The sequence below is a fragment of the Cydia pomonella genome, chromosome 3 (genome assembly GCF_033807575.1).
Source record: "Cydia pomonella isolate Wapato2018A chromosome 3, ilCydPomo1, whole genome shotgun sequence".
NCBI classification, from domain to species: Eukaryota; Metazoa; Arthropoda; class Insecta; order Lepidoptera; family Tortricidae; genus Cydia; species Cydia pomonella.
In genome coordinates this window covers 27591954-27605660 of record NC_084705.1, presented here as the reverse complement: position 1 = coordinate 27605660, position 13707 = coordinate 27591954, and the positions used below count along the sequence as shown (strand labels likewise).

At 44.6% G+C, this 13707-nt stretch overlaps 1 protein-coding gene across 2 annotated transcripts in view; it reads right to left on the bottom strand.

The window, feature by feature from the left end:
* Positions 1–545: 545 nt before the first annotated feature.
* Positions 546–13707, bottom strand: part of LOC133516456 (plectin-like) — a 35136-nt gene continuing 21974 nt past the window's right edge. The window contains exons 3-10 of one of the 2 annotated variants that reach the window (XM_061849410.1): positions 12182–12355; positions 11138–11328; positions 10420–10504; positions 9117–9213; positions 7065–7162; positions 6150–6244; positions 3271–4894; positions 546–2321 (exon numbers count right to left, since the gene is read on the bottom strand). In XM_061849410.1, the coding sequence (XP_061705394.1) occupies positions 1599–2321; positions 3271–4894; positions 6150–6244; positions 7065–7162; positions 9117–9213; positions 10420–10504; positions 11138–11328; positions 12182–12355 (3087 nt within the window). In that variant the 3' untranslated portion in view covers positions 546–1598. The remainder of the gene's footprint in view (positions 2322–3270; positions 4895–6149; positions 6245–7064; positions 7163–9116; positions 9214–10419; positions 10505–11137; positions 11329–12181; positions 12356–13707) is intronic. The other variant, XM_061849412.1, reaches the window with a different exon arrangement.

Sequence of the window (13707 nt, the reverse complement as noted above, 5' to 3'; positions counted from 1 at the left end):
ATCTCACAAATCGTAACTGTAATCGATACGATTGCTGGATTTGACATTTTATGTTGTCTTAGCCACATCACTTCAAACATCAAATGTCATGTGTCAAATATGTGATGTTAGAAAAATCTCACTATAGTTGTTCTATATTAAAGACATCACTTTTTGTTAAGCTATTACAGAATTATTTGATCCGCTACTTTTGATGCTGACTGTACCTCATTAACTAGGAAGAAATAGTTGTTTTTGGCACTGCTAGATTAGCAATGAAAACATCAATTTTAATAGAATAGTAAAAATATAAAAAAAAAGGAAATATTAATGCAAGGTGCCGATAACAAATAGTCGATTTCTGGTCTAAAATAGTTTGAATCAACACCTTACTTGGAAATATGTAAATTAAGATAAAACAATTAAATAAAACCAGGATTCAAATAATTAAAATGACAATCAAGTAAATATACTCGTATTTACAACATGCTTATTTTTTTTGAAGTAACGTATTTTAATTTATTTCACGTATTACAGATTATTAAAAAAAATACAATTAAAATAATTCAAATTATGCTTATTGACTAATACTTAACACTTCACAGGAATAAGACATGCAAAAACTTAATACAAACAATAATTGACATTCAGATAGTTAACTTTGGCATTATTTAATTCATATTTAAATATGTATATTGTTCTAGTAAACTTATAAAATTAACCATTTGAACTAAATACACATTAGTAATCTACGGACACGTGTTCATTAATTATTATCAGACATCGTTTTCAATTAAAATACAAATAATTTAAATTCTATTTTATATCTAATGTGTGCTGAGATACCACAAAATTAAATCTCTCTTGGTTTCGTTAGAGTAATATTGAATGGTATCTAAACGTGTTCAATAATAATTGAGATCTAGTAGAACATAGCCTGGGAGAGCTTTTAAAATCCAGAACTTATAGAATAAATTATATATTCATTGATAGGAGACGTTAATGAGATTAATATAGGTATTCTATTATTGATTTTTACAAGCCATTGCAACCAGAAGCTATGTTTAGTAAAACATGTTAGACATGCAGGTAACATGATTATATTTTCTAATTTAGGTACAGCTTCTCAGTGTCAGCAAACCACAGGGTTTGCTTCTTATAATCACATGGGTTTTGGGGTCATGATCGCTGTTAAAATTGTATTAAAATGGTGAGCAAGGTTTCCCATGGGACAGATATGGAAATTGTGAAAAACCCCTGGGCCCATTCCAACAGCGTCGCCAGGGGGGTCACAGGGGGCAGCTGCCCCTCCCAGAGAAAAAAAATTGTAACTAAATGTAAGCATATGCCCCTTCCCTTCCTCTCCATCGGACGGCGGATGGTGACGTCCTTAGCCCTTTCCATTCGTCTATTTCGAGCCCTCAAAGGTGTCCATTAGATGATTCCGCGATTTTGTGGTTAGTCCCATGGGGAAACTTATTTAGTAAGTATGTCTATCTTCACTAATTTTTGACGTTCAGGATCATGATCCTAAAATCAGAATCAGAGTATTTATTCGACGCAGACATATTTTCAGAGGACCCAGTAAAAACTACACTTGATAGACATAACTTAGCACCTCAAGCGCTGTCTTTCGTCAGCATTTTATCCAACTTTAGCTGCTCCAGCTGCAGCTGCCTCCTAATGGACCCCAGCTGCGTGAGAATACTCACACTCTTACCCTCCTCATTTGGCAAACTCTTCAAGATGTTCTTCTGAACTACAGGCACTTTCCACTTATCGTCTACAACTTGCATCGCTTCGCTTAAGTCCGTGTTTTTCTGCACACTCTTCACGTTGACCGGCGAATGCCTTAACACTGGTATAGGATTATCGTTTTCCTTAGGCGCGTATTTCGGACGGTCGTGGACTAGCGCTTCTACTACTACCTTACCTTTACTTAACCTACTATCATCTTTATCACTGTTTTTATCTGTTAACCTAGAGTCCCTGTCATACCTACCGAGGTATTTGGAAGCGAGGCATTCGGAGCTAGCTGTGTCCAGGCGAGAGCTGAGCATTTCTTTGGATGGGTTGAGGTTTTTTCGTAGATAGCTATCGACATCGTAGTTTGGTGAGAAGATAGAGTTGTCCGGGATGTTGGTTGAGAAGTGTTTTTTCTCCTTGGCCTTGTGGACCGAGGGGCAGTAGAAGGGTATCTTGGAGGGTAGTTTGGAAGGCAGGCCGTCGCTGTGGGAGGTGTGCGTGTGTGTGCGGGCGCGGAATAGAGTTTGTTGCTCTAAATCTATTTCTTTTTGTAGCGCCGTTCGCTTCTTTTCGTAGTCTGTTGCGTTTTCTTTCATCTGAAAGAAAACGCAAAAAAAAACATGTTATGTCGCAAGACCCAGGGCATCAGTTATTGTGCTTTTTTGGAACTTTCTTTTATTTCTATAAAAGTTGAAAATTCGTATTTAATTTATACTTTATTACTACAAGCAGGTAATTAGAATAAAAAACGAGGTTATGAATGTTATGATACAGATTGATTTAGCAAAGCTGGCACGAATAAATTGAACTTAATGAATAAAATGCATAGCACGGGATTATTTCAGTTTTCCTCCGAACTTTTATAAGAACGGTTTATGCGACGACCAATGCAACGGCCGGTTAGTCTGGTGGTGTGCTACGTAAACATAGACACCGACATGGGAAGAAACCGGTCTTTATTGTTCTAAACCGGTTACTTTAACAAGAACTATTCTCATAATAACTGGTTTAAAAATAACTGTTTTTCAAGCGAAACCGAAATTAAAAGGTTTCACGCCAAGTACATGATAACGGTTTGGAAATTTAACTGGTTTCCGAGCCTTAGACACACACGAAGCGATTTATTTGCCCAAGTTTAGACATGCGGAAGTATACTATAACGTAAAAAGTCCGCATTTTGTTTATTCCTTATCCTGAACCAAGCACCTCCTCCGCCTCCAATTTCGCAATTGCTATTTAGGGGTAGGACAGACAAAACCACGTGAATAGTGGGGTGCTCCGATTCGGTTTTGGGTTACCTTGAGATTTTAGTGACCTTGAGGATGGTGGTGTGGTATAAAAGTTAATATAAATTGATACAACAGCAAAGCATGCTGACCCCTAGACAACCATTACGTTTACGTTGACACTGTTGAGTGCACTAACTATTGCCTTTGGTAATTTGCATAAAGTTTCACGTTTGCAAAATGACGACGCCATTTGTAAAATGCCAAATCTTACAATTTGACTGTGACATATGTCTTCTGCAAATGAACCTGCCGGTACCTGGACCTGCTGCGCGGCGTGCCGGCCGAGCTCCAGCTCGTGCGCGCCGCGCAGCACGCGGAGCTGCTCCTCCAGCCGCCGCATCTCCGCCGCCTCCAGCAGCCTGCGACACAGTACCTGGACCTGCTGCGCGGCGTGCCGGCCGAGCTCCAGCTCGTGCGCGCCGCGCAGCACGCGGAGCTGCTCCTCCAGCCGCCGCATCTCCGCCGCCTCCAGCAGCCTGCGACACAGTACCTGGACCTGCTGCGCGGCGTGCCGGCCGAGCTCCAGCTCGTGCGCGCCGCGCAGCACGCGGAGCTGCTCCTCCAGCCGCCGCATCTCCGCCGCCTCCAGCAGCCTGCGACACAGTACCTGGACCTGCTGCGCGGCGTGCCGGCCGAGCTCCAGCTCGTGCGCGCCGCGCAGCACGCGGAGCTGCTCCTCCAGCCGCCGCATCTCCGCCGCCTCCAGCAGCCTGCGACACAGTACCTGGACCTGCTGCGCGGCGTGCCGGCCGAGCTCCAGCTCGTGCGCGCCGCGCAGCACGCGGAGCTGCTCCTCCAGCCGCCGCATCTCCGCCGCCTCCAGCAGCCTGCGACACAGTACCTGGACCTGCTGCGCGGCGTGCCGGCCGAGCTCCAGCTCGTGCGCGCCGCGCAGCACGCGGAGCTGCTCCTCCAGCCGCCGCATCTCCGCCGCCTCCAGCAGCCTGCGACACAGTACCTGGACCTGCTGCGCGGCGTGCCGGCCGAGCTCCAGCTCGTGCGCGCCGCGCAGCACGCGGAGCTGCTCCTCCAGCCGCCGCATCTCCGCCGCCTCCAGCAGCCTGCGACACAGTACCTGGACCTGCTGCGCGGCGTGCCGGCCGAGCTCCAGCTCGTGCGCGCCGCGCAGCACGCGGAGCTGCTCCTCCAGCCGCCGCATCTCCGCCGCCTCCAGCAGCCTGCGACACAGTACCTGGACCTGCTGCGCGGCGTGCCGGCCGAGCTCCAGCTCGTGCGCGCCGCGCAGCACGCGGAGCTGCTCCTCCAGCCGCCGCATCTCCGCCGCCTCCAGCAGCCTGCGACACAGTACCTGGACCTGCTGCGCGGCGTGCCGGCCGAGCTCCAGCTCGTGCGCGCCGCGCAGCACGCGGAGCTGCTCCTCCAGCCGCCGCATCTCCGCCGCCTCCAGCAGCCTGCGACACAGTACCTGGACCTGCTGCGCGGCGTGCCGGCCGAGCTCCAGCTCGTGCGCGCCGCGCAGCACGCGGAGCTGCTCCTCCAGCCGCCGCATCTCCGCCGCCTCCAGCAGCCTGCGACACAGTACCTGGACCTGCTGCGCGGCGTGCCGGCCGAGCTCCAGCTCGTGCGCGCCGCGCAGCACGCGGAGCTGCTCCTCCAGCCGCCGCATCTCCGCCGCCTCCAGCAGCCTGCGACACAGTACCTGGACCTGCTGCGCGGCGTGCCGGCCGAGCTCCAGCTCGTGCGCGCCGCGCAGCACGCGGAGCTGCTCCTCCAGCCGCCGCATCTCCGCCGCCTCCAGCAGCCTGCGACACAGTACCTGGACCTGCTGCGCGGCGTGCCGGCCGAGCTCCAGCTCGTGCGCGCCGCGCAGCACGCGGAGCTGCTCCTCCAGCCGCCGCATCTCCGCCGCCTCCAGCAGCCTGCGACACAGTACCTGGACCTGCTGCGCGGCGTGCCGGCCGAGCTCCAGCTCGTGCGCGCCGCGCAGCACGCGGAGCTGCTCCTCCAGCCGCCGCATCTCCGCCGCCTCCAGCAGCCTGCGACACAGTACCTGGACCTGCTGCGCGGCGTGCCGGCCGAGCTCCAGCTCGTGCGCGCCGCGCAGCACGCGGAGCTGCTCCTCCAGCCGCCGCATCTCCGCCGCCTCCAGCAGCCTGCGACACAGTACCTGGACCTGCTGCGCGGCGTGCCGGCCGAGCTCCAGCTCGTGCGCGCCGCGCAGCACGCGGAGCTGCTCCTCCAGCCGCCGCATCTCCGCCGCCTCCAGCAGCCTGCGACACAGTACCTGGACCTGCTGCGCGGCGTGCCGGCCGAGCTCCAGCTCGTGCGCGCCGCGCAGCACGCGGAGCTGCTCCTCCAGCCGCCGCATCTCCGCCGCCTCCAGCAGCCTGCGACACAAGTTCCAAGTTAACGTCTGTTAAGGCTATTTCACAGGCACTTGTCTCCGATTCAGTACACATTATATAAGAAATGAGGAGACGGGAATATTACTATTGAAGGTGATTTTTTACATTTTTACAAAATCAACCTAATACTTAGTTAGAATTGCCTAAAGGACCATGGGCAACTTTGTATGGATCCTGGTCCAAAAACCAACAGAGACGAGAGTTAGGTCATTAGATAGGCATTTCTACGTACTTCATTTCATTCTATTGGCACCAAGCGGAATTCCATTGCAGAACTATGATATTGGTATTTTAGTCAAATTTTCGTCACCCTTATTACCTAGGCAATAGAGTCTAAGTAAGTAAATGAATTGCTGCAGGACAAATGTTCCTCTGCCCGCCAGAGAAGCGCGGCAAATGGTTACTTAATTGAACTTTACTATCTAAGTAATAAGGGTGACAAGATTTTGACTAAAATACCAATATCTCAGTTCTACAATGAAATTCCGCTTGGTGTCCGTGGAACGAAACATAGTAGATAAAAAGATCAATTAAATTAAATAACGCTCAACTCTGTTGGTTTTTGGACCAATTTGACGCACACTCCTTTGATGAAGGACGTTAATGGATGGATTTTACGTATATTTTTTATGAAACGGTACGAGAATGTGTAGGCAAGAAGGTGTAGGTCGGTATTTTGCAAAAAGATTGACGAATAGTGTAGACGTCGGTAAGACAACTGGAGACCAATGCATAAATCCTGATGATTTTTTTTTACACTAAAACTTACTTTTCTCTCGCCTTCCTCTCCTCCCGAATACGCTGCTGCTCAAGTATCTGGTTCTTGAGCTCTTGCTGATAGTACTGACGTTTAGCCGCGGCTTCCTGAAACGTAAACAGTACGCAAGGTGAAAAAAAAAATACAATTTGCTACATGCATGACATAGTACATTACAATAAAAGTTCGAAGGAAATTCGCAACAAGTGGCGATAAATTGAAACATGACCAAAGGAAGTGTTTTAAATCGACCCGAGTTGCGAATTAATTATTCGCGCGTGTCACAGTCACGCCTGAAAATATCGACTAGATCGAAGTGCCAAAAATATGTATACACGACTTTATGGCCCATATATTAGGGTAGTGCATACAGATTTTTGGCATTTAATCCGTATCGATATTTTCAGACGTGACCGTATAATGTTTTACAGTTACTTACATTTTTTTTAACGAGCCTATAGTGTTCCACTGCTGGGCAAAGGCCTCCTCCCTAGACTTCCAATTTTCCCGATTAACTGCAGCATCCGTCCAGTTGCTGAGAAATGCGTCCAGGTCGTCCCGCCATCGCCATCTCTTCTTAAGCCGATTCACAGTACATCCATATGTACTGTGAGTCGGCCTAAGAGGCCCCTTAAATTTTCGAGATATCTTGGCGCGTCAAGTGCTAATTACCGTACTAGTGCGGTAAAGTAGGACCATATGTACTGTAGTAGTACATTACGAGATAAGTGCGAAAATTAGGAAATTAGCAACGAGGGGCGATAAATTAAAACACAACCGAAGGGAGTCATATATTAGTTGAGTCGGGATCCCAAACTTAATGAAAATTATAAGATTTAAGTTTGGTATACGAAGTCTTAATTCGATCATTACAGTCAACGAGTAGAAAGATTGATTAGTACAGTCAGACCGCGGAGCGTGGCGTACCTTCTCGGCCACGGCGTTCCGCTGCTGCACGGCGTCCGCGTCGAAGAACGACGGCTTGTAGCGCGCCGCGCCCGCGCCCCGCTCGGCCCGGCCCGGCTCTGCAACGCGTACACACAGGCGTCCACAACTTATAAACCGACATGTCTTAGAGAAACCGGGTAACATATTAAAAATAATACTAGTTTATGTGACTGCTACATAATGAAAGGCATAATGGGTTTCAGAAACCATCGAAGTCAGAATAAATTTAAAAGTGGAAAATTTACTGTCTTGGGTGAGACTTGAACTCACGGCCTCTGGATCGATACTCCATCCAGAGGTCGATCCAGAGGTTGTGACTTCAAGTCTCGCCCAAGACAGTAATTTTTCCACTTTTAAATTTATTCTAAGCTTAATAGCATCGTTCCCAGACGTTTCTGCTTGTTAAAAATTAATTCAACGAAGTCAGTTTCTTAAAAGGACCACACGATGTAGAGTTACATACACTATTTTATCTACACACACATTATAAACTTTCTATGATATATTCACGAACCCAAATTATTGCCAACGTTGGGCCATCCTTGCTCTCTTGGCGGAACTCACAGATATGTGGCGGCGTCGCCGAAATATCTTATTCCCTCATTTTAAACGAAACTTTTAGTTAATAGTTACTTTAAAAACAACAAAACAAATCCATTTTATACTTAAAACTAATTAAAAGATTAACTGCACGTCAAATGGCGGTAAATGAAAACTTTTTCACTCATGTCACGCATTCGTCTTTTTTTAATTCAGAGACAAACTAGAGCCGGGGGCCTATTTTCGTATCTATGAAAAGTGGAGGTAAGTAATAGAATCTCCTTAGGCAGAACTGTTGCAAAAGTGTCCAGCTGTCAGCTATAAATAATAGTTCCAAATCTCTCTGGACACTTTTGCAACAGTTCTACCATAAGAGATGCCACCCCTCTTAATTCCACACTCCATAGTTCGATACAAACTACCACGCAAGATTTGTCAAAAAGGTATCTAGACTGATTATAGAATAGAGGTTATGATATGTGTGTAGATAAAATCCTTTTATTTCTTGCAAACTAAGACTATACATTTTCACATAACTAAAATACTAATTCCAAAATGATTATCACTTACACATTTTCATCAAGTGAATACCGTGGAACATATTAAACAGAAACGAAGATCGGTATAAGTTGTTCCTAAGAGAACCAAAGAAACAATATAGAGGCGTGGCAGATTTCCGATTCCAAAAAGTTTTTGACAAAAACAATATTTTTGGTACAAGCTTTTATCGCTGACTGTACCTTTCTTCCCCCAGACATCTAATACTCAGACCAGAGACAATTCTAAAAATCTCAAACTATTTGTGTTGTTTTATTGGCTATCTCCTGTTTGCATCATCAGATCAGCTCAATAGTACCATAATATTGCATTGTCACCAGATTTACATATGAATGCAAATTTTCAGCTTTATTAGAAACCGGGAAGTGGGTCTAATTTATCTTGGAAGATTTGACTGGTACAAATATATATAGTTACATTATAAGTTAAATAAAAGCTTGTAAAAAGATGATGAAAACGGATTTTGTTTTTTGATATTCACATTTTCTACCTAGCTTTCAATCAGTCTGGTTCACGGTGCATCACCAATATGGCGTATATTGAAAATAATATGACCACTTACGCCTTAGAGCTCGATTCTGATTTCTTGTTCTGAAATTCTTGGATCAGAAATGTCTCAAAAGACAGCTGACAGAACAAATCCTCAACAGTATCAGAACAAGAAATTAACATTAGAATCGGTGATTGCGGTACTAAATGCAAAGCCGTTGGTAAGATAAGCCTCAATAGCACAAACACGTTGCTCTGCTGGTCAGCGATCCATTGTTACTTGTTACTAATCAATCCGCAACACTCACGAAACTTAAAAATAACTCAAAGTCTACCTCGCACTACGCGTTCGAAAATAATTTCAAATCCGAAATCTGCCGCGGGACAACCTGTTCAAGGTATCTTTCCGTAAAAAGTGTCCTGAAAAAGGTGAAAGCCACTCACGCTCCAGGTCGGGCAGGCTGCGCCGCTCGGGCGCCACCGTGCGCGGCGACAGCTCGCGCTCCGCCTGCGTCAGCGGACAGGTCGACGGCGACGACAGCTGCCAGCAAACCACTCATCATAACAACTATTCATATGTTTACTGGTACAATACAACCTAGTACAATATACATTGCCACTGCCAAGTTATTACAGACGAACTCTACAGAATTTTATCGGCAATTTGTAAAATAAAATGATGTTTTGACTCTTGTTGCATGGTTAGTGCGTATTGTCGCGACTGGAGCGCCACCTTAAATATGTCATGTCTCGCTTTATATATAAAGATGCATGACTTATGTCAAGATATGCTAGGCATATTGACGTCTTTGCGATTGAATAAACAATCAAGATGCTGTATAAGGAATATTTTTAAGGAATCTAAAGTACAATCGGGGACATTCGCGGTGAACCACCTTAAAGGGCGAAAATCTTTTAAACGTCTTGCATGCGGTGAGGCGATAACACAAAAGTGACGACCAATAGTATGGCACTTAAAAAAAGTGGGCATAGAAAAAAAAAAGGTTAGCTCAGGTAGGTTAATATGTCGTCCATTGTCTTTGTAATGGCCGGCATTTGCAAACTAAGATACGGAATTCTACATGCATCCTAATTGGTTATCTTTATGGGGAGGCGAATTTTATCCTAATCAACAACAACTAATAAACTGTCTTTACTACCTATTGTTTGTCTCATTACCTGCTTTTACCCTTTTAAATATTAAGATAAAGAAAATGCATCGTAATTGGTTATCTCTATGGGAAGCGGAGGCAAAAGTTTTCTGAACTGGTTCACCGCGAATGTCCCCGATTGTACCTAAGGATAGCATAGTTATAATGCTGTCCCGCCAATGATTCCAGCGATCAACTTAGAGCATTTAACCAACCGGAGTCGCTTTTAAAAGTTTACCCCTCTGTCGAAAACCTCGGCCAATGGTTATATATATTGTATGGACTGAGATTTATCTGACAGGGCAATTTGTACGTTAAGGGGTCCACAGATTACCAGTTCGCCGGACGATACCAATGTTATTCGCAAAAGTTGACAATCGCGAATAATTTGTCGTACCCCTCCCCCGCAAATATGGGCAGAAGATGTTTTGTTCAGAAAATTGCATACAAGGCGTCTCCGGTTAGTTAAATGCTCTAAGGCAGTCAATGCCAATGTACCAGCGGGACAGCAATATATGCGCGTGCAATAGAGACAAGAAATGGTGGGTCAATGTACAAAATTATTCGTACTTAGCGTCCTTACTTTATGAACTTACCCTGTAGAATTCAGCGTCGTCCGTCTGTACGGCCACCGAGAGAGGTCTGCCGGCGGTGTTGGTCTGCACACCGGTGTCTACTTTACTGAAAATGTGAAAACATTAAATTAATATTTCGAGACAATCGGCAATGCAATAAAGGTGTGCATACATTTTGGGAGCCATAGGTGATAATTTTTTCCTTGGATTGCCAATCCACTCGATGTAGAAGGAACCCGCCATCAATTACCATGGCACTGCCAGCAAGGCTTGGTGGATTAGACACCGATGAAAAGGCGTTTTCGGATTTTTAACATGATCATACCAAAAATAGCGGCCATTTTTTACAAATTTTACTTTATATAAATTCATATCAAGGTACCCTTCGGATCCTCAGATATCAATTTTCATCATGATTATAACAAAATCTCCGTTGGACGTACTGACGTACCGTTTTCGATCTACAAGTGAAGAACTGAAAAAGAGCAAAAAATTATGCACACCTCCCGGGATTGCGCAAACTCTGATTATACACGTATTTAAGATCAAAAGAAGGTATTCCGAGTAAAACTATAAGCTAGGAATTAATTCTTCGAAAAAATCTAATTTGGTGGGCCTATCAGCTGAACATTTCAAATTTCAAGGTCCTGCCTTCAAAGCTTGCGTTACCTTTGACTATCTAAGTATTATAAGGAAACTGTTAGTTATCTATACATATAATATTTAATTCATGACTAACCTAGTAAAAGTCTGCGTAGCACTAAACACAGTATTGACAAACGCTCGGGGCCGCTCCGGACTGACTCTGTCCCGCTCTAGTCGTTCTATCTCCCTCTCTCGTTCGCGTTCTTCTCTCTCCCTCTCCCGTTGCTCGCGCTCTCTTCTCTCTCGCTCGGCTTGTTCCTTTTCTTCTTGTTTTTTCTTCGCTTGCTGGAAATCAAAAGGTAATTTTAGATCCATGCGTATATTGTAAGACCATGTACAAAGGCTGCATCAAACTGGAATACAAAATGCGTGTCGAAGAGAAAACGAAAAAATAACCATTTGAATATTATGACAGCCAGAATTACGATACAAGTGTGAAAAGTAGGAAATTCGTAACGAGTGGGGAGAAATTAAATCACGAACGAAGGGAGTGTTTTAAATCAACACGAGTTACGAATTACGTTTTCGCAAGTTTATTGTACAACGTTCTACAGTACATATGGCCCTTTAAATTTTTGACATACGCATGTATAGTGCTATTTACCGCACTAGAGCCATATAAAATTAGAGCATATGTACTGTAAAGACAATTAAGACCTTTTGTCATGGCTGCCTAAAACCAAAGCTAATCATCATCCGTTTTAGGGAGATAGTATATAGAACTCGTTTCATACATGTCCAAGACTTTGTATTTATATGTAATTCTAATTTCACCTGATCAAGATTTGCACTGGTGCCTAATCCCCTTTGGCCCAGGAATACATCGCCTCACGTTTCCCCATCCAAATTTTGTAGGCGACCATAAATAAGAGTCATCACACCTGACAGAGATATTCCCTTTACTACTGTAGCTTCCTAAGGGTGTTCCTTCTGTTCCGTCCTGTGTAAGAGTGTTTATACCCCCCCCCCCCCCCCCCCCCCATGTCCAGGAATACCTCGCCCAAAGCTCTGCTCACCAGACAGTTTAATATGCGACCATAATACAAGAGGTACCTACTTCTCCTGATCAAAATAATACTTACATCGCCCGAACTCTCCAAAATGTTTGTAGGAAACCATAATACAACATGCACCTCACCTGATCGAGATATTCCCTATACTGCTGCTGCCGCAGCTTCCTAAGGGTGTTCCTTCTTCGTTCATACTCCCCGAGTCCCAGTAACGCGTCGCCGGACGGCCTCTCGCCCCGTATGAGGGGGTTGTTGGGGGAGTATTCGCCCGCTTTTAGCATTACGGGGAGGCCCAGGTAACGCTGGAACAAGATACGACTTTTGTTACTTCTATGACAGCAGTATTTAGCTAAAACAAGGATATAAAAAAATGCAACCAAATTAATTTGCAAATCGATACCACAATGCACAATGCTTAGAAATAAAGGAAGAGAAAAACTTATATTGTCTCGACCAAGACAGTGAGTTTTTCCACTTTGCCTTTTTTTTTTAGCATGGAAACCACATTGTTCAGCCGATCATGTTAGGTAGGTATACTTACTAGAGTTCCTTAAGGACCCAACCAACAAGTAAGAAAAAAGCAAAACCTTCGTTTTTATTTGCAAGTTGGTGTGCTGTAATAATTAATTCGATGATAAGAACAGAAGAGAGAGATGGCCGGAGACCGTGTAAGGATGCCAATGACTACGATTACTCTGCCAAGAGCATGCCACGAATAAATTGTCAGTTGACAAACAAAGTAGGTACTTCATTCCGGACAGAGACTTATTCTAAGTCCACGTTGCATTGAGGTTGAACATGTGGTCTGCATAACCCACTGGCTACTCGTGCGCGATGGCTCGTGTTTGAGCAGTAATTGCTAATGAAATTCCTGAAGCAGCGAGGCGCAGCAAGACTGACGGCTCTATTAGTTGTCGCTTGTTACCGTTCATTCATAATTACTAATTAGGGGCTAACATGCTTTTAGTTTTAAAAAGCGGCCACACAACGTAAGACATTAAACGCAATATACTTATACACCTACGCTGCATCAAGTTCCGGTGTGGTCGTAGTAGCGTGTTGTTAATTGATATCTATCCAAAATTACCACTATAGATGCCATTGCAACAATACGAGTATCACTACTGGAGTTTGGCTATTATATAAAACACAGTAGACCAGTTTCTGAGCTTGCATTAAGAGGCTGTCAATACCTAATGCGCGCACACTGTCTATTTGTATCGGAGTAAATGAGATAGCACTGTCGCATGTTACTGGGCCTGGGCAAGGGAATACAAAGAAATTATTTAAATAAAAAAGTGGATGATTAGTGTAATATTTTACTCGTTAGCGGTTTAGATATAAATGTTTTGAAATTGTGATTTTAATTGCAGACCCATAAATCAAAGCAATAAAGACATATGTAGAACCGTTTAATTGTGATTTTAAGACCAATCTTTGCAATTATTTTCTATCGAGCCGATTTCGTTCAATCATGTATCGAGTACAACCACGGTCTTTGAAATATAATTAATATGAACATATATTTTTCTTACTTGACTAAAACAAATAGTCTTTCTTAAAAAACTGTTTAAGTAACATCAATTTCAAGGACATTGGGTGTTGACAGCCCCTTAAGGTAAGCGTCCTAGTGCAGTTCTACATCAACCAATTT